Source organism: Asterias amurensis, chromosome 4 (genome assembly GCF_032118995.1).
Source record: "Asterias amurensis chromosome 4, ASM3211899v1".
Classification (NCBI taxonomy): Eukaryota; Metazoa; Echinodermata; class Asteroidea; order Forcipulatida; family Asteriidae; genus Asterias; species Asterias amurensis.
Genome location: NC_092651.1, coordinates 6,965,736 through 6,984,958, shown reverse-complemented (window position 1 = coordinate 6,984,958; position 19,223 = coordinate 6,965,736). Strand labels below are relative to the sequence as shown.

The 19,223-nt window shown below is 37.6% G+C and overlaps 1 protein-coding gene across 4 annotated transcripts in view; it reads left to right on the top strand.

The window, feature by feature from the left end:
• The window catches only part of LOC139936699 (amidophosphoribosyltransferase-like), a 39,391-nt gene extending 20,262 nt beyond the window's left edge, over window positions 1-19,129 (top strand). For all 4 annotated transcript variants that reach the window (XM_071931572.1, XM_071931575.1, XM_071931573.1 and 1 more), the window contains exons 4-8: window positions 1,312-1,564; window positions 5,352-5,582; window positions 7,767-7,894; window positions 8,767-8,988; window positions 11,053-19,129. In XM_071931572.1, the coding sequence (XP_071787673.1) occupies window positions 1,312-1,564; window positions 5,352-5,582; window positions 7,767-7,894; window positions 8,767-8,988; window positions 11,053-11,319 (1,101 nt within the window). In that variant the 3' untranslated portion in view covers window positions 11,320-19,129. The remainder of the gene's footprint in view (window positions 1-1,311; window positions 1,565-5,351; window positions 5,583-7,766; window positions 7,895-8,766; window positions 8,989-11,052) is intronic.
• The last annotated feature ends 94 nt before the right edge of the window (window positions 19,130-19,223 follow it).

The following is a 19,223-nucleotide window of genomic DNA, read 5'->3' as shown; positions in this document are numbered from 1 at the left end:
GCTGCTTCAAGATATTTTTTAATAAAAAGAAACTCAATTTTTTAACCGAAATGTAACCTAAAACATATGAAAATTCTCCTTTAGCTAGAGTACTTAACAGTTCTATGCCTCTTTTGAGGATTTTAAATGTATATTAGAGGAGTTGACGGCGAGTTGACGGCAAGTAGTAGGTCCCAACTTACGCATGGCCCCACTCTTTGTGCGCTCGTGACTGCGGTTTATATCCTGGGCGGTTTATGCGCTGACAATTAAATATTTTTTTCTATATTTTTGGGAAGTGAGGTTTATACACCGGGCAGTTTATAATCCGAAAATTACGGTAATTAAGTCTCCTGACTATGACTAGAGCACATTTTGGCAGAAAGTCTCCTGACGATGATTAGAGCAAGCTACATGTTGTCAAAACATTGAGACCAATTCAAGAATTGACATTGCGGTAATGCAGTTAATTAATCCTACAAGCTAAAGTGGCAGTGCCAGTCAGCTTTCTACATGTATACCTTCCGCCTGGGTAGTAGTTAAAAAGCAGGACAGTTCTTTTCAGAACTGAGAAGTCTCCCAAACATCCGATAAATCTAAAAAGTTGCTTACTCACAAGACAGTGGGAAATGTCACTGGATTAATGCAATGTCTAGAAGTCATCAAAATAAATCAAAAATTTACTGAATGTTTCTTATAATGTTTTTATTATTAACATACATTACATTTCTTTCAATAGTATGTGGGGAAAAACAGCGTAGTAAGCAATGTCACCATCGCTGTTTACGTTAATCATTATAACAAAAACGCGTTGTACATACTGTCATAGTCCATAGTTTAAACGTAGTGTGCTTTCCATGAAGTGCCTTGTTAGTAAATGGCTGGGCAGTTTTAAAGGGAAGGTACACGTGTGGTAGTTACTTAAAACAAATATTAACTTAAAAACTGACTTGGTAACAAGCATTGGGCAGCTGTTGATAGTATAAAACATTGTGGGAAATGACTCCCTCTTAAGTAATATAGTTTTTGAATAAGAGGTAATTTCTCACTAAAATAATAAAAGACTTGTAGCTAGAAGTCTTTTATTCCTACCTGAAAGCACACAAACTCATCTAACAAGGGTGTTTTTTCTTTCATCATTTTCTTGCCACTTCGCTGACCAATTGAGCCCAAATTTTTACAGGCGTGTAATTTTATGCTTATGATGGGATACACCAAGTGAGAAGACTGGTCTTTGACAATTACCAAACGTGTACCTTCCCTTTACGCAGTACAGAGACTAAAAGGGTTTTAATTAAAAATCACAATATTTTGTTGGTATGTTATTTTCAGATTCTGCGTCATGGTGTTGGTCTTTCTACAAGCTCTGATTCTGAGGTTATTACACAACTACTTGCCAGACCGCCTCCAAATGAAGAGACAGATGGACCAGACTGGCTGGGTAGAATTCAGCAGCTTATGAAAGAAACTCTCTTGTCATATTCTTTGCTCATAATGTATGGTGAGAGTGTGTATGCAGTCAGAGATCCGTATGGGAATAGACCTCTATGTATAGGTAGATTGATGGGTGTTGGTTATAATGCAGGTATGTCATCATTCTCTTTATTTAATCCAGCATTTTTGTTTAAAAAAATCTCTGTTACTAGGCTTGGGCAGTTTTGCAAATGTTGGAATCAGTTGCTAAATATGCTAAATGATTCCTTTCTAATGCTTTATGTATGGCAACAAGTGCTTGCATAAAAAGAAAGAATTATCTACACCTTAATTTCTGGTGTAACACATGTAAGTGGCAGTACACCAATGGGCAAATCAAGCTTTGTGTTGGCACTGTATACTCAGTACTTTGTGTTGGCACTGTATACTCAGTACTTTGTGTTGGCACTGTATACTCAGTACTTTGTGTTGGCACTGTATACTCAGTACTTTGTGTTGGCACTGTATACTCAGTACTTTGTGTTGGCACTGTATACTCAGTACTTTGTGTTGGCACTGTATACTCAGTACTTTGTGTTGGCACTGTATACTCAGTAGGCCTGGGCGAATTATTCGAATATCCGGTTAATGGTGAATAGGTTTTCCTATTCGTAACCGCGAATGCCTTTTTTTTCTTAACCGGATATCCGCATAGGGCGCGAATACCTATTTATAAACCGGATAGTTCTGTAATTACAACCAAGTAACCGGATATTCTTTTAATATCCGAATATCCGCGGACGTCGGGCGACAACTGATAGGAATGTTTTGTCTGAATCCTTATGAAACTTCTATTAAGAAAGCATAAAACAGCATAAATTAAGTTTTAACTATGCTCACCTCCGTGAAGACTTAAAGGAACACGTTGCCTTGGATCGGTCGAGTTGGTCTTTGAAAAGCGTTTGTAACCGTTTTTTATAAAATGCATATGGGTAGAAAGATGTTGTAAAAGTAGAATACAATGATCCACACAAACATGCCTCGAAATTGCGTGGTTTTCCTTTTACCTCGTCGACTAACACGTCGGCCATTTATGGGGGTCAAAATTTTGACTCCCATAAATGGCCGACCGTGTTAGTTCGCACAGTAGAAGGAAAACCACGCAATTTCGAGGAAAACTTGTGTGGATCATTGTATTCTACTTTTAAAACATCTTTCCAACCATATGCATTATATACAAAACGGTTACAAACGCTTTTGTTTTGACCAACTCGTCCGATCTAAGGCAACGTGTTCCTTTAAAACAGTGACATTTCTGACGTAATTTGTTCAAAGATTACGAAAGTTTTCCTTCACGTAGAGTCAATCACGATCAAAAGAAAAACCAAATCGCCATCTTTAAATTAGATCCGGTTATTTTTATGAATGAACCAAGTTTTTTTTTTTTTTTTTAATAGCGCCCTCTAGCGGCGAAAAAAACTATTCGAATATCTGGTTAATTTTAGATAGTTGGCCAGCGGTATCCGAATATCAAAATTTCACTATTCGCCCAGCACTAGTACTTTCCCGAGTCAGTTCTAGAGGCAGTTTCGAATCCTATGTCTTTGGCAGCGGGTTCTGCAACAACATACCTAATACATGTAGATGTTAAATGTATGGGTTAAAAAAATTTGCAAATATAACATCCTATCAAATCAAGATGGTGCAGTTGAAGCCACACCCTTGTATGTTACATGTAGCTGCATTTTGATTGCACACAAAGAGGACCTGAACAGTATCTATTGGTGCTTTCTATCCATAGTATACAAATTTGTGTTAAATGTCACCAAGTTGCAATCTGGGTATCACTTATTTCTCGACAATTCTCATTAACTTTGTTTTGAATGAACTATGTAGCTGCCTTTTGGCACAATTCCGACTTTCCGACGTTGAAAAAACGTCCTTTTTTTTCAGTTCCGACTATTTTTAAATCTCTGACTTTGGCAAATTGAGTTCTGAACCTAAAGTTCACTTTCCAACATTTAAATTGACAATAAAATATTATAAGTTTTGAAGATTTTGAAATGAAATAAAACTGTTTTAAGCTTTACGTGTGTGGGTTCGAAATTAGCGGTCGCCCAGTTGCCAAATGCCAGTGAAAATAGCGTCGGGCAATTCAAAACCCTTTCTCACTAGCCCGCCGGCCGGGCGAGTCAAATATCTGTTCCTGTTCACATTATAAATGAGGGTTCAGTGGCAAAATCCTAAATAAAACTTTAACTAAAGCTTGTAAAATAGTAAGTTTAACAATTCTAGATATTGCTAGATTTAATTTGGCCGCAATCAGGATCTGAATTGCTATCGTTCATCAGAATACACGTTGTCGTATAATCATTGAAAACACGATGCACAAACCACATGGTGCAGATCCACACACAGTCGCCCACTATACATGTATAGTCCATGCAGTATGCACAGCACATACACAACACACACCGTCGTCCAAAGTCCATTCTGACCAACATTCCCCACGCTGTGATTGGCCATTGATGGCTGATTATAATTCCATATTCATGACCTTCTTGACTAGACTTCAATGCAGTACACGTTCATGAACGGAGTAAAGAATTGCCCCACGTTGTGCATTATGCCTGTAGACTGCACAATGTACAGCCTTGGAGGAGTTCTAATAGCATGGACAACTTTTGCCAACAGAGGGCATTGGGGGGCAAAGTTAATTGAATTATTTCTCGATGTGCGTTGTTGACTGATCGTTGATTCATAAAGATTTTGTTGCAAACGGAGTTAAAAAAACATGTTCAAATCAACCTAACCACGAAGTCATTAAAGTTGTTGTTGATGTTGATGGAAAAGGGATAAATTAAGGTATTAATAAGAGATAAAATCCTCCAAAAACGCAATTTTAAGGGCTTCACTTCCGTTTTTTTTTGTTTTGTTTTTTCGTTTCGAAATTTGTTTGTTTGTATAAATACATGCGGGCTAGTGAAAAACCTGCAGGCAATCGAGAATTTTGGTTGACTCGCCCGGCGGGCGATTGAAAAAAAAAAGGGAATTCACCCCCAGTGATGAAATTTCAGACTTTTTAATTTTTTTTCAGAATCTCATCCCTGGTAGCCATCAGTTTTTACGAATAATTCATATGATCTTTATTTTATGTTAATTGCAGCGGAAACAAGGTCATTTAACAATACATTGTTTGCATCACAAACAAGCCAGTATAATATTTCATGCTGTGATCTTGTCCGTTTCATTTTGTTAATCAAGGTAATATAGTAGTTTTTTTCAGGTAAGATTTTTAATTATGGATTTACAAAAAGACAGAGGAAAATCCTACTAGGACTTTGTACTTGGGCGATATTACATGTACTAGTATTAACCCACAATATATCAGCAAAAAAATATTGCACTATTCGATAATATCGCGACTAATTTTTGGATGTCTAAAATTCCAACATTTCACGGACGTACATGTGTAGAGTGAGTTTAAAACACACAAAAATTCAATCGAGGTATACTTACGTAGGTGTACTGTACTTCTACCCATGATGTGAAAACCTGGGCCTATTACATGTAGTTACACACACATTTAAATTGTCTTTGTAAAAATAAGCGTCTACTGCACTTAAATGTGTGCATATTTAATCAGATCCTGCCCATTTCATTCTAGTTAGCCAATAAGCAGCCATAATGCACATGAGGTGACTTCCTCATTCCCAAAGGTTATTTGATGGGTTTTGATTTGTGTAACTATGGTCCCAATGTGGTCTGCAATTCGCGGCTCAATCTATCTCCACGAAGGGGAGGTACAATGTAAATGATACAAGTCTTTGATGTTGGTTTTTCAAAGAAACCTGGTCAGTTTGGGAAAAATCTTGCGGTTGGTGGTGGGACTTTATAGTTTTTGAAACGGTTTACTGTATACATTGTACATTTATTTTTGTGATTGTTTTTTTCTTTAGATTCAAAGGACCAGGAGAATAATGTTGAAGGTTGGATTGTGTCGTCAGAGTCTTGTAGTTTCCAAGCAATGGGAGCTCAGTACTACCGTGAGGTTCAACCAGGAGAAATCATCCAGATAACTAAACAAGGAATTAAAACTCTGGCTACTGTACCCAGAAAGAAACAGCAACCGCCAGCTTTCTGCATATTTGAATATGTCTACTTTGCCAGACCTGACAGTATACTGGAAGGTATTTCAGATGTTTTGTTTTGTTTGGATCGTATTCAGAAATTAATCTCTAAAGGTACGATTTGAAGTACTGTTGTGGTTTAAAATGACATTACAGTTAAAAAATTTATGTGCACAAATTTCCATGCAATCCATTAAACAAGTTACTAATTTAGTTGATCATAATACTTACCAGCACAAAGCTTCAATTTAGTAAAATCAAGTAAACACATTATGTTAATTAGTTGAGAGTTAGGTAAAACTATACTCTGGCTAATCTCAATTAGTAGGGTTTTTCTGTAATCTGCCCCCTGGAATGTTCCATAATACACAATCTGGGCATGTAAGTAAATTGTCCACAGAACTTTTTAAACAATGAACCATGATGAAAAGCAAAGACATGCAAATCTCAGCCCTAATAAATAAGTCAGCAGCCAGTGTCACATGACTCATAGAGGGTATACAATGTAAATAAACCAAGCAATTTTACATGCAGTGCATGGAAAAGCATGGCTGCTTCCAAGTACATGTGAAAGGAGTTGATGCTTTTCCAACACACTGCGTGTTGCTTTCTTGATTTGTTCAAATTGTCAACCCTCTATTTATCACGTGACTCCGGTCGCCGCTTCTGTGTTTTGCACACACATGCATCAAAAGAATAAAGTCTGGCTCAGCAGTAGTTTTGATCTTCATAATCTAATATGCAGTCTAGATACAGACACAATACACAACAGAGTCAGGCTCCACTATTTGTCTTATGCTTTAGCTTGTGTGGACATGTTGTAAGTTTATCTGCAATCTGCACTCTTCATATTGCTGCAACAACTTAAAATAAATGGGGACAACAAAATATAAGATATTTTGGATATCAAGGACAAGATCTATTGACTCCTCTTGCCAATTTTATTGTTGTAAACTCGATCATCCTGGTATGTGTCTGTTTACTTTGCAAATGTAGCATTGGTTATGATAGAATACACAGGGTTCGTGGTTCGAACTAGTTTGAAATAAATCAAGTGTAAACTCTTCAGCTTTAACATAAAAGTTTTTTTAACAATTTTTGACAAAAATACCGAGACTCAATCAGGCCTGGAATTACAATTTTTTTAGGGCAAGGCCACTTTGGCCTTGGATATAGGCAAATTTTGAAGGGCACTAAGGCCAGTAGAAAGGGCACCAAGGCCAAAAGTTTCAAAATAAAGAAGGCGCGAAGGCCAGTAAGTTATCGAAGGGGTCATGAGCCTTATTAAACAAGTAAATTAAAAAATTGGCTAGAGGTTTCCCTATGGGTGGGTAACCCAATGGAACAGTTTTTTTACGAATAAGATATTGATAAATCATATGTTATTCAAGATATTGAAAAATCATATCTTATTCATATAGAAACCAAATGATTTTGTAAAAAGAAGAAGTGAAAAAAAAAAAAAAAAATATCGTAAGTTAACTTTCTTGCATTTGGGGGCATAGTTCTCAAATTCATCTTTTACATCTTCCTCCAAACGCTCTTTTTGCGTCTTATTTTGGCAAAATCCTTCATAAACATTTCCAAGAGTCATTTCATTTACCAACAATATTTCGTCCGTTCACAAACGGAGGATACCATATATAGGCATTTTAACAACAGCGCCCTCTGTTGATCAATGGATTGTGTTAGACTGGTTCCTTGTGAAATCGGGACGTCAGATAAACGAGCATGTTGATTATATGCGATTCAGGTTATTGACTTTTCAGTCAATAGCAGTGGATCAAAATTTGGGTATAAGCACACGAGGGTGGTTGGTATTCAATTGTGTTCAGCGTTTAGGTGTCCAGTAGCGTCCAAAAATGTTATCGCGTCTCAAAAAAAGGTAGTTTTTCCTTTACATACGACAGTGAAGAACCAAGTGCGCATGCGCAAACTCACACACGGCAGGTCGCCTATTGTTTGTGTAAGGTATGTGTGTGATTACGAGGAGGTGTTGTTAAATGACCGCGGTACCACGGGTTTGACTTTTATAGTCCCTTGTCGTTCGAACTCCTTCTCTTCCTTCCTCCATGGTATAACAGACGTGCTACCATCCTTGTTTAAATGTGTATGAAACCAAATTCAATATGTAAATAAAATTTCAACTTGTTTTGATAAAGCATTACAATTGTTATGTTACTGGAAAGTCAAAGGTAGTGATGGAGTTAATAATGGATGATAGTCTGTTTTGGATTGTTGCAGGTCAAATGGTGTATTCTGTACGGCGGCGTTGTGGCGAGAGACTAGCCATAGAAGCTCCAGTTGAAGCTGATATAGTAAGCACAGTACCAGAGTCAGCTACACCAGCTGCTTTGGGCTATTCACAAGCAGTAAGTCTCAAGCTGTTAACACTACATTTCATACTACATGTATGCACACATTAAAAGAAAACGAAATTGCACGGTTTTCCTTTTACCTCGTGGATCATTGTATTTTTTTTTTTAACATCTTTCCAACCATATGCATTTTATAACAAACGGTTACTAACGCTTTTTATAGACCAACTCGTCCGACCTAAGGCAACGTGTTTCTTAAAGGATGGTAGGTTTTTTTAAAAAGGAGAGGATCAGAAAACACTTCTGTTTTACCACTGACAAACTTGTGGATCAATGTTCAGCTTTTTCAAAGTTACTGATGCCAGGCAGTTGATGGAAGTTGTTTAGTTTTGTTTGCGCTTGAGGTGGTTGTGGTTGTGATTAGTGGATCGCAAACATGACTAAAATGTATTTACCACAGTTTTACTAAAGTTATATTTGTGATGTTTTTGATTTCCAAGCTAGAAATTCACTGTTTTTAAGCGTCTTGGATCGAGAGAGTGTGTCATATTTTGATGGTCAAAAAGAACTTTATTAGAATTCATTCATTCATGCTAGTTACAGAGTTAAAATTATTTAATCCATACAAAATTTGTGTTTAACAGAATTTGACAAAATATGTTGGGATAATTCGGCATTGGAAACAATGTAACATGCGCAGGGTTAGGGTTAGGGTTAGGGTTAGGATAACATAGAAAACTTTGTTTACTCTGCAAAAAGAAGAAACAACATTGCCTGCACAAGTTCAAAAAGCACCACCTATATCAAAACGTTACAAAAGGCAAAAACAAATATTATTGCACAAGAAACAACGCACAATGGAAGCTCAATCACCTAGTGTATGTCATGTCACAATAATTCAGTCTCAAGTTTTTCTTTTTTTGCAGTCTGGTATTCCCTATACTGAGGTATTGACCAAGAATCGTTATGTTGGGCGGACTTTCATTCAGCCAAGTACTCGCTTGAGACAACTTGGTGTTGCTAAGAAGTTTGGTGCTCTAACGGAAAACTTCAAAGGGAAGCGTATCATACTGATTGATGACTCAATAGTTAGGGGCAATACAATTGCTCCAATCATCAAGCTGCTTAAACAAGCAGGAGCTAAAGAGGTAAGGGCTAATACAGATCAATATAACTAATGAAGGTAATTCTCTAGTTAATAATCAAGGAATCAAGGTCGAGGTAAATTATCAAGAACCAGGCTTCGGCGGGTTTAAACCACTAGTTGGAAACCGATTCAACACACTTTGATTCCCATTCATAAATACCTTTTCGGTCAAAAAACATAAAATAAATAAAATAAATGCAAAAGTTATAATTGTTCAATGATTTCTTTCAACATACCACCCCTCCAGCTATGAGTTGGTAAGGCCCTCGGGTAAACAACTCCTTATAAGGAGATTGCTGTGCGTGTCGCGCGTATTGCGTGATGTGGCACAACTGTTTCAGCCGTTGCTCTCGACCAATAGGAAGTAGCAACACATTGTGGTACAACACATTCTGGTTTTCCTTTCACACACACGCGGTCAACTCGCCAAGAAGCCTGCATCGCCCGTAACAAGAAACGTCTTGCATCAAGACTAGCGCGAAGTATCCGCTCACATCCGGTTATAAACACTGGTCATTATCAAAGGTTTAAACACCCCCACGTGAGGCGCTCTCCACCAATAGGAATAGCGAAACTGTCTGAGGTATTTATGAATGGAGGTTTAAGACCGAATCACAACTCTTTTATTACCATTCATAAATGCCCTTTTGTTAAAAAGTGTAATAAAATGTGAAAATCTGTAAAACAAATCAAGACCAAGTAACTGTACTCTTTTGTTCCCTTATTATAACTCACCTCTTGCTTGTTATGTAATCTGGTTGTAGCCTAGTGATCAAGCGTGCATGATTTGCGGGACCTAGTGCCCGAGCGGGCACAAGTCTTTTAATTTTTGACTGGTTACAGCGTCCTCTCTTGACGAGAACCATGAACAGCAACTAAAAAAAATCGTTCTGTTTTAGGTTTCTTTTCTTTCTTCACATTTAAGACAGAGGTGTGTTATAAAACACGTATGGACTGGCAAAATTTGGTAACTAGTGCACGCCTATTCCCCCTTGGGCCTGTGAGTGACCAGAAGAGGGACCTATTTCCCTCAGCCTCGGGAAATAGGTCCGTCTGGTCACTCAAAGTCCCTCGGGGATAGACGTACACTAGTTACCTCATTGCCATACATGGTAAGGATAGCTGAATTTGATGCTTGTTAGTAATTGAATTGTAAACAATAGCTCGAATCTCCCCATTTTCCGTGGGATATTGTTTTATCCCAACATTACACCAGTACTGAGGTCACTTCACTGGCTACCAGGTGAATCTCGTATTGCTTTTGCTTTCTTTCATTGCATACATGGTTCTGCTCCTAGATATTTCTTTTGTAAAACCATATACTCCTATACGATCTCTTTGATCTTCTTATACTTGTCTGTTAGTAGGCCTGTACATGTTCCTAAGAGCAGGAAATCATGTTGCAATAGTCATTTTCGCATACTGGACCCACACTCTGGAATGACTTACATGTACATCTTCAAATCCCCAATATTTCTAGAGTTGATACTTTCAAGATTAGTTTGAAAACCACCTTATTTAATGTGGCTTAAATTGTTCTGTCTAATGTTCCTTTAGTGTGTAAGGATTCCCTCTTGTGTGCCTTGAACGCGATAGTTGGGTAGATTTTGGCCCCTTATAAATATATCCCTGATAAAAGTGTCATTTTGCCCTATAAAGAACGTTAACAACAAATTAATAGGCTGCCACCCTTGTTTATTATTATATTTGGTACAATGGGAGGTAAGACAAATAGGCCAATTATCGGCTCTGACTAACGACCAAGGTTTTGCAATTGACATTTTTCTGGAAGGCGGACAAATCCCAGTGTATTTTATGACAACCTTTGTCTTCAGGGTTTTAATGTGACAATGATATTTTATAGAAACAAATTGTTCTGAAAAAAGAAAGAAAAAAAAGATCCTGTCCGGGCACAAACCCTTTTTGAAACCCTGGTGTGGAGTGGTTTAAAAAAATCATTGAACTGCCCAAACGATTATTGGAAAGTTGGTTACTAAATGTTTATTGATTTAACTGTCTGTTTTTGAACTGGTAACTGATTAAATATTTGTGTACATTTGTTAAGGTTCATATTCGTGTAGCGTCTCCTCCAGTCAAGCATCCATGCTACATGGGAATTAATATCCCCACCAAGGAAGAGCTAATTGCAAACCGGGTGGAGCTACATCGCCTAGCCAGCTACTTTGGTGCTAACAGTGTTGTGTATTTATCTGTTGATGGTTTGAAAACAGCTGTAATGAAGGGAATTCAAAACAAAGACACATCCTCCGATAAGTCACAGCACTGCACAGCATGCCTAACTGGAGAATACCCTGTGGAACTTTCTTGGTGAACTCTACCAGTATTAACATTTATTTGCTCTGATGGAGGATTTATAAACTACAAATTTAAAGTCAGAAAAATTACCAAGCTATTGTATATATAACAAAGTGAACAATAGTACAACATTGTTAGTGTTCCAGATGTTGCAGGGTTATTTTCCAAGTGTTTTTATTTATTACATTTCAGTCAAACTGATGGTAAAATGGATCACAAGAAAAGATAACTGTAGTTAGGATGTAAATCGATGATGTAACTGATAATGGTCCTGCAGCCGATTTGACGAAACTTTACGCAACTACGTAAGTCCACTTGCACAATGTTTATGGTGCAAGACATAAACATTGCACAAGTGGACTTGCGCAGTTGCATTAAGTGTTGTGAAACGGCTGCTGGTATTTCTCTCAGCTATAGAAATACTGTGAAAGAGAAATGAAGAGACGAACAAAAAAACTTCTTCTTTTGCATTCAAGAGTTATGTTACAAAATGCACTGGCATAGGCAAAAATCCAAAATATTATTTTGTTGCAGTCTTTTATTGATCATCAAATTATATCCTCAACACTAGCATTTTTTGGGCAAATCAGCTGGTGATGACCATGTGCTGACATTTTTTTTCCAAATATGTTTTGTTTTACTTGTTTGTTTGTTTGTTGAACGATTCCCTATTTTGAAGCTATAGATAGAGCATGATAAAGAGCATGGCCACATTAGGCCGATGGTCTTACAGCATTCATAAGGACCAGAGGGTCATCCATAAAAAAGGACACTTAAATGATCTTTCATACATTTATTAAAGACAGTGGACACTATTGGTAATTGTCAAAGACTAGCCTTCACAGTTGGTGTATCTCAACATATGTATGAAAAAACAAACCTGTGACAATTTGAGCTCAATCGGTCATCGAACTTGCGAGATAATAATGAAAGAAAAAAACAACCCTTGTCACATGAAGTTGTGTGCGTTTAAATGGTTGATTTCGAGACCTCAAATTCTAAACTTGTAAGAGGTCTCGAAATCAAATTCGTGGAAAATTACTTCTTTCTCGAAAACTACGTCACTTCAGAGGGAGCCGTTTCTCACAATGTTTTATACCATTAACCTGTCCCCATTACTTGTCACAAAGAAAGGTTTTTTGCTAATAATTATTTTGTGAAATTACCAATAGTATCCACTGCCTTTAAAGGGACACGTTGCCTTGGATCGGTCCAGTTGGTCCATTAGAGCGTTTGAAACTGTTTTTAATAATATCGATATGGTTAGAATGATGTTTAAAAGTAGACTATAAATATTGATCCACACAAACATGCCTCGAAATTGTGTGGTTTTCCTTTTACTTTGCGAACTACAAAGTCGGCCATCTTATTTAGTAAAAAAATTGACTCCACAAAACGGCAGGCCAAGTTAGTTCTTGACGTTCACGATGTTCACGACGTTCACGACGGCAGTAACCCACCAACATTAAACCTATACATTGTACATGTGTACTAATTGTATGTACCAGAATATTAATTGAGAGTATAATGCCTGTGATATTTTTTCACAGGACTTGGGGAAAGTACTGAGTTTACAGTGCTAATACATCGGTGTATGGATCTCAACAAAAATTAATATTCTTAATCCCTTATGCAAATTTAACATCTATAAATAGAGATTATGGTCCCAGTGAAATCAAGCAAATGACAGGTTTTATTAGTTGGATTATAACCAAGTATCCAGTGCTAAAGATGCATGGGTAAAGCACAACGATGTACTTGAAGACTGTTTTAGAAGATCTGGAAGATTACAATCAATGCAAGACTGTTTTAGAAGATCTGGAAGATTACAATCAATGCAAGACTGTTTTAGAAGATCTGGAAGATTACAATCAATGCAAGATTTGGTGAAGAGAGTTGTGCTGTGTCGTGTTTTTGTGGAGGTTTTCTCATGCTGTAAATGAATTCTCGTTTTAATAACATTAAATATTAAGAAACAAAGTACTGAACCACTTCTTGTAAATTCGTGTAAATTCAGCTTTTGGTGTGCCATTAATGTATGCTTCAAAAGTAACATAAATTGGTGTACAAACACTTGACTTGTAAAGGGTGTTTTTCTTAAACCGATCTGAAATGGACGTAGTTATTGTATTCAAGAATATATTTTCTACAAAACTTTACTACAGTAGATTTAATTCGATTTAAAGTTAGTTACCATTAGTTTTTTGCCTGGGAATGTTGTTTATAAGACATAAAGAGTCTAAGGTGCATTTTATGTTTTTTATTGGATTTGTTTTGTGTTATACTTTGCCTATTGTTTTTCTGATTTAATGTTTGTTTTCAATGAAGCAATCCCATCACTAGCCTTGCTCAAAGCAGTCGCTATATTCACTCCGAAAAGACGCCGCTGTAAACCCACCCGTATACACTGTGCGTAGTGTGTATTCACACCGTACGACCCAACCGTATATACGCTGTCACATACATGTAGCTCAACGGCCACCGTTCTGTGCACAAGTCATCCGCACTCTGTAACTTCCGGGTTTAATGTATTTCATGAAAAAAAATGTCCAATATTGGAAAAGAAATGGGGGAGGGGGGCTCTCGGATATGCTAGTATGCAGCTCATGAATATGTATTTGTCAGACCTATCAGACATATAGGATTTGAAGCAAATGAGATATTCATTTTGACGTCCAATCAAGCACTTCCCTTACCATGACCTTTGGACCCTATCATGCTTGCTGATCACCGTGGTGGTGGTGTGATGTAAACATGACTTCTGCCCTGACCAATGGGGTCTCGTCTTGCATTTATGGTAAGGAGTTGACCGTGGGAACTCTTCTTTCATGTTTACTATACTAATGAGGTCAGTGGCTTCAGCACAGACCCTACAAGGTTGGGTGGGTTTGATGCATATGTGGATAGCGTACAGGGGAGGGGGGGGGGCTTTGTGTCGTGTGGTTACACACATTTTACGCACAGTGTATACGGGTTGGTTTTTCAGCGCGCCATCTTTTTTCGGAGTGAGTAATTCGACTGCCTTTAGAAAGGCTATCCCACCACTAATTAGCTGGTAGCTGGCCATTCACTGATCATAAAATGAGGGCATGCTGAAGGGTTGTTGTCATGAGGAGCTATACATTCAACTTGCTATTTGGGAACAGATCAACATCCCAGTTTGGAAAGAAACTACTAATATTGTGATTGACAATGCTAATTGTTGTTCACAATGAATTACTTGCAAAGATTAACGGTTTCGCCTCCTTTGAACTGCTTTACTTCTTTATTCATTAAATAAAATAAAATATTTAAAAACACTGAAATTGCTTTAGTTGAACCATATAAATGAAATTGAAGACCCCATCAAATATCTTAACATTCAAAGTATAAATGTAATTCTTAATAAGTTATTATTTCGCATTTGTACACATTGGCTCAATATATATTATTTATTGTTTTATGTAGTTTTCAGTTTTACACAAGTACTGTATGATATTGCAGGTATCAAGTGGTATAACACACAACAAGATATTTAACTTTAAACTTTATCCTGTAATCATGGTAATTGAGCCCTGCATTGATATCATCTTGTAATGTTTGTGGAGGGATTCGCAAAAAATGGTTAGACAAATAAATGGCAGAGAGAAAATGTACGTATGTATGTGTGACCATAATTTGAAACTCTTTGGCCACAATTAAACATTTTAAAATGCCCTTTTAACACAGTTTAAGTACTGTAAAGTTTTATTTTCTTACATGTAATATTTGACAAAAGAAATAATAAAATGCTCACTGAAACTTTAAAGAGATTGTTGCAAATGACCTTTTCTATTTGCCACCTTTAATAAGAACAGAGAAACAATGTCTTGATACAGTCAGTGTACAACTTCCAAATAATGAAGCTGATGCACTGAGTTTCTTTGCAGAAATGTGATCAGAATAGGCGCTTTTGGACCCTTTGAGAATTCACAAGAAACTCAGTAGCTGTTAGTAAAACCGCTCTGTTTGGTGGGAAATATTTACAAATCTTAAAATAAAGGAAGATTATATTGAGATGTTTTTCTGAATGAAAGAGTTATCAACTTTGTTAAATTGTTTGCAAACTTTGAAGAAAAACCTTTCTTAACAGCGGAGACGGACATGCTGTAGCTGACTGTTTCCCACAACATCATAAAAAATAAATAAGTGATTTGCATAAAGGATCAAACAAACTTTCGACATAAGTGTTGAAATCTACCGCAGGGATTTGATAAAATAACAAAAAGAGACTTTCTGGGACCTAAATTTTAATACAAAACGTAAAAGTTTTCACCCCCAAATCTCTCGAAATATTTATTTAAATTAATAATTTATCAGCCTGATTGAAAATGTAGACCCCCTAAACCTTCATGATCCACAAAATTAACTCATTTATTTTATCAAACTTGAGGTTTTGATTTTATTTGGTTTTTAAAAAGGACACCAGGTCATTATGTATGAAAAAACACCTTTTGGTGCGCGCGTAGCAAAGAAACTAAAGCACTTTTGAGAAGTTGAGCATTACAGCCTTGGTCAAACCAAAAACTTGTCAAAAATCACAGATTCACATAAAACTTGCACGGTCTAATGATGATGATGACAGTAGAAAACATCCCTTTAAATATTTCTGTCTGAAATGTCATATTTGATGAAGTTTATCGCTCAGTGAGCATTTTATTCAATTTGTTTTAAATCGATGTCATGAAAAATGTGCAATTCCATCTTCCCTTTTTCTCGTGACCCAAACGGCTGATCGATCTCAATCTTCAACAGGTTTGTCAGTGTATGTATTTTTATATATATATTGTGGATTACATAAAGTGCTTACACTGCCAGCAACTGTTTTGTTAACAAAACCACTTCTGTAATTTTTCTTTAAATCCAGAACGTGAAATGTTCATTGAATTCATTTGACCTTCAAGACTAGTTATTTCACTGGCTATTGTCGACATGTACATGTATGCAGGGGCGTCAACCCGTCTTGGAAGGTGAGGGGGACATAACATTTACGGCTTGGGGTCCGGGGCCCGCTTTAGGGCCCTGGGAACTTTGAGGGGTGATGTTCCCCCTCTCAGATGTTTTAATTTAATGCCTATTTCAAGCTATGATGCACCTATTCTTGCCATCATGGCTATTTTACCTAAAAAGCAACTAAATTATAGCTTCGTTATATCCATATTGTTTCTGCATTCTAATGCTTAGACAGCGTTTCATCCCTATCATCACCAGACCTAAGACACAAGTTTTATGGGGCAAATCTGTCAGAATGGAACAGAACATCTGTAAAATGTGAGCAGCAGTAGAACCTTTTGGGTTGACAGCATCTTCAAGTGCGGATCTATGAACCAAGTTTTAGGGGGAAATCTGTCGAAGAGTGAGCTCACGAGTGCGAAACCTTAACAGCATGGGCCCGGGCCCGCTTAATTTTTTTTGTATTTTTAGATGCTCTGTGGTGCAATCTTTAGGCCATTTAGCGGCCAAATGGCAAACGAAACAGAACAATGAGCTGTGTGAATATTGTGTTCCAGTGCTCCACAGTTCCTCAGTGCAAAACACGATTTTCATGATAAAGGTGGTCAAACGACACGGGGAACATTTGATACCGTGTCCCCCACCCTTCGAAAATGGGGTAGGATGGGGTGGGGTACACGTCCCTTCCACTCTTTCAAGGGCGAGGTGCAAATCTGTCAACGATGGAACATGCGTGTGAGAAGCCTTTACAGCTCGGGGTGCGGGCCTGATAAAGGGCGCGGGAAAATTTTGCATTCTAGATGTTCCTGCCGAATTCCAGATTCACAACGTTCATGTTGCCATTTTGAAAGGCGCCCTCTGTATTCGGTGTTGTATGGCAAGACAATGGTACTAGAAGAGTTCCCAACACTCAACAAATAAACACGCTACAGTCAGTTTTTACTTTCTGGTGATTCAAGACCCTTATTATTTTCAGAAATTATGCCTTGCCTACTATATTCACCTTTAGTAACTTTAAAACAATAAACTATGCTTTACCTTAGCGAAACTGAGAATAGAAGTGTCAATAGTTACGGAGAGAGGTTGAAAAACTACGGTCTCGACATCCTGGATACTAGCTCTTGTCAAGAGGGGGCGCTATACACAAATAGGGGGTGATTTTGGCACTAACACTAGATGCTCTGTGGTGCAATCTTAGACTAATAAGAGGCATACAGAACGGAACAGAACATCTGTAAAATGTGAGCAGCAGTAGAACCTTTTGTGTAGACAGCATCTCCAAGTGCGGATCTATGAACCAAGTTTTAGGGGAAAAATCTGTCGAAAAGAGAGCTCACGAGTGCGACACCTTTTGGCACGGGTTCGGGCCCGCTTAAGGGCCCAGGAAAATTTCGCATTTTAGATGCGCTGTGATGCAATCTAGGGCCAATTTTGAGGGGGGATATTGTGTCATCCTTTGCCCACCGGATTAATGCCCATATAGGGACACAGGGTTTCGTCTTACACAGTGCAAAACTTGGGCTTCATGATAAAGGTGGTCAAAAAGGTGGGGGGGGGACATTTGATATCATGTCCCCCACCCTCCAAAAGGTTTTGGGGACATGTCCCCCTGTCCCTCCCTTGATTGACGCCCATGCATGTATGTGATAGTTTGGTTGGACAGTTACAACTCGTTATTGTGGATGCACATGGTGTTGAAGCCTCCAGTTGGGAATTCTCAAACTATAGATCAAATGGAGTCCCAATATTTCTCTGAGTAGATCAGTTCCCTTTTCACGAGTTTACTTGCCCTCATGTTTTTTGTGCCATCTATAAATATGTGTTTCTTAGCTAATTCTGTAAGTGGACAGCCGTAGGCATACACACACTTCGACACACAGCTTTGTCTGGCTAAATGCCTTCACTAGATAGTCTGTGTCCAAGGTATTAGATTTCTGTTTGGTTATTTTGCAGGAGGCTTTGTTCAGTTTGCTCACTTCACATTTTCTAGTATTTCTGACAATTGTTTGTAACACACTTCTGATGTGCTGTGAAAAATAAGATTACAATCTCAAGAATTAGTACCTCCACCGCCCCCCCCCCCCAAAAAAAGGTGTGTTCAAATAAAAGAAATCTTTAAGACACTGGACACCTTTGGTAATTGTCAAAGACCAGTATTCTCACTTGGTCAGTGTTGGTTTAACTCAACATATGCATGAAATAACAAACCTGTGAAAAAATTGAACTCAATTGGTCGTTGAAGTTGCGAGATAATAATAGAAGAAAAAACACCCTTTTCACAGGTAGTTCTGTGCTTTCAGATGCTTTATTCCGGGACCTCAAAACCTCATTCTGAGGTCTCAAAATCAAATTCATTAAAATTACTTCTTTCTCAAAAACTACGTTACTTCAGAGGGAGCCATTTCTCACAATGCTTTATACTATCAACAGCTCTCCATTGATCGTTACCAAGTAAACAATTATTTTGAGTAATTACCAATAGTGTTCTCTGTGACTTAAGTGCTATTCACACGACAGCAATTTAACTGGGGACCCTTACTTAATTTTAGCATGGTTGTGAAATATAGCAATATTTGACGACATTTTGCAAGAATCATTAATCCTTGCACCAGTGTACATTGTTTGTAAAATGCTACATTTTAGCAAGGAACCCTTGCTACCCTTGCTAAAATGCTCTCGTGTGAAAGGGGCTTGTTTTGCCACTGTGTGTCTGGTCTTTTTCCCAGGAGTCGAGAGAATAGTTAAAAATCCTATGCCACCGAGGTAAGATTCAAAAATATAATACAAATATTTGTATACAGTTCCATTTTTTTGCAAAGGACTTAATTTGGTGCCATTGCACAAAGACCCTGCCTCCATTTTGTACATGTTTCTCTTTGTCTTATGGAATCTACCATGCATAATATGTGTGCATGCAACACCATCTGGTCTAATTATAAACAAAAACAA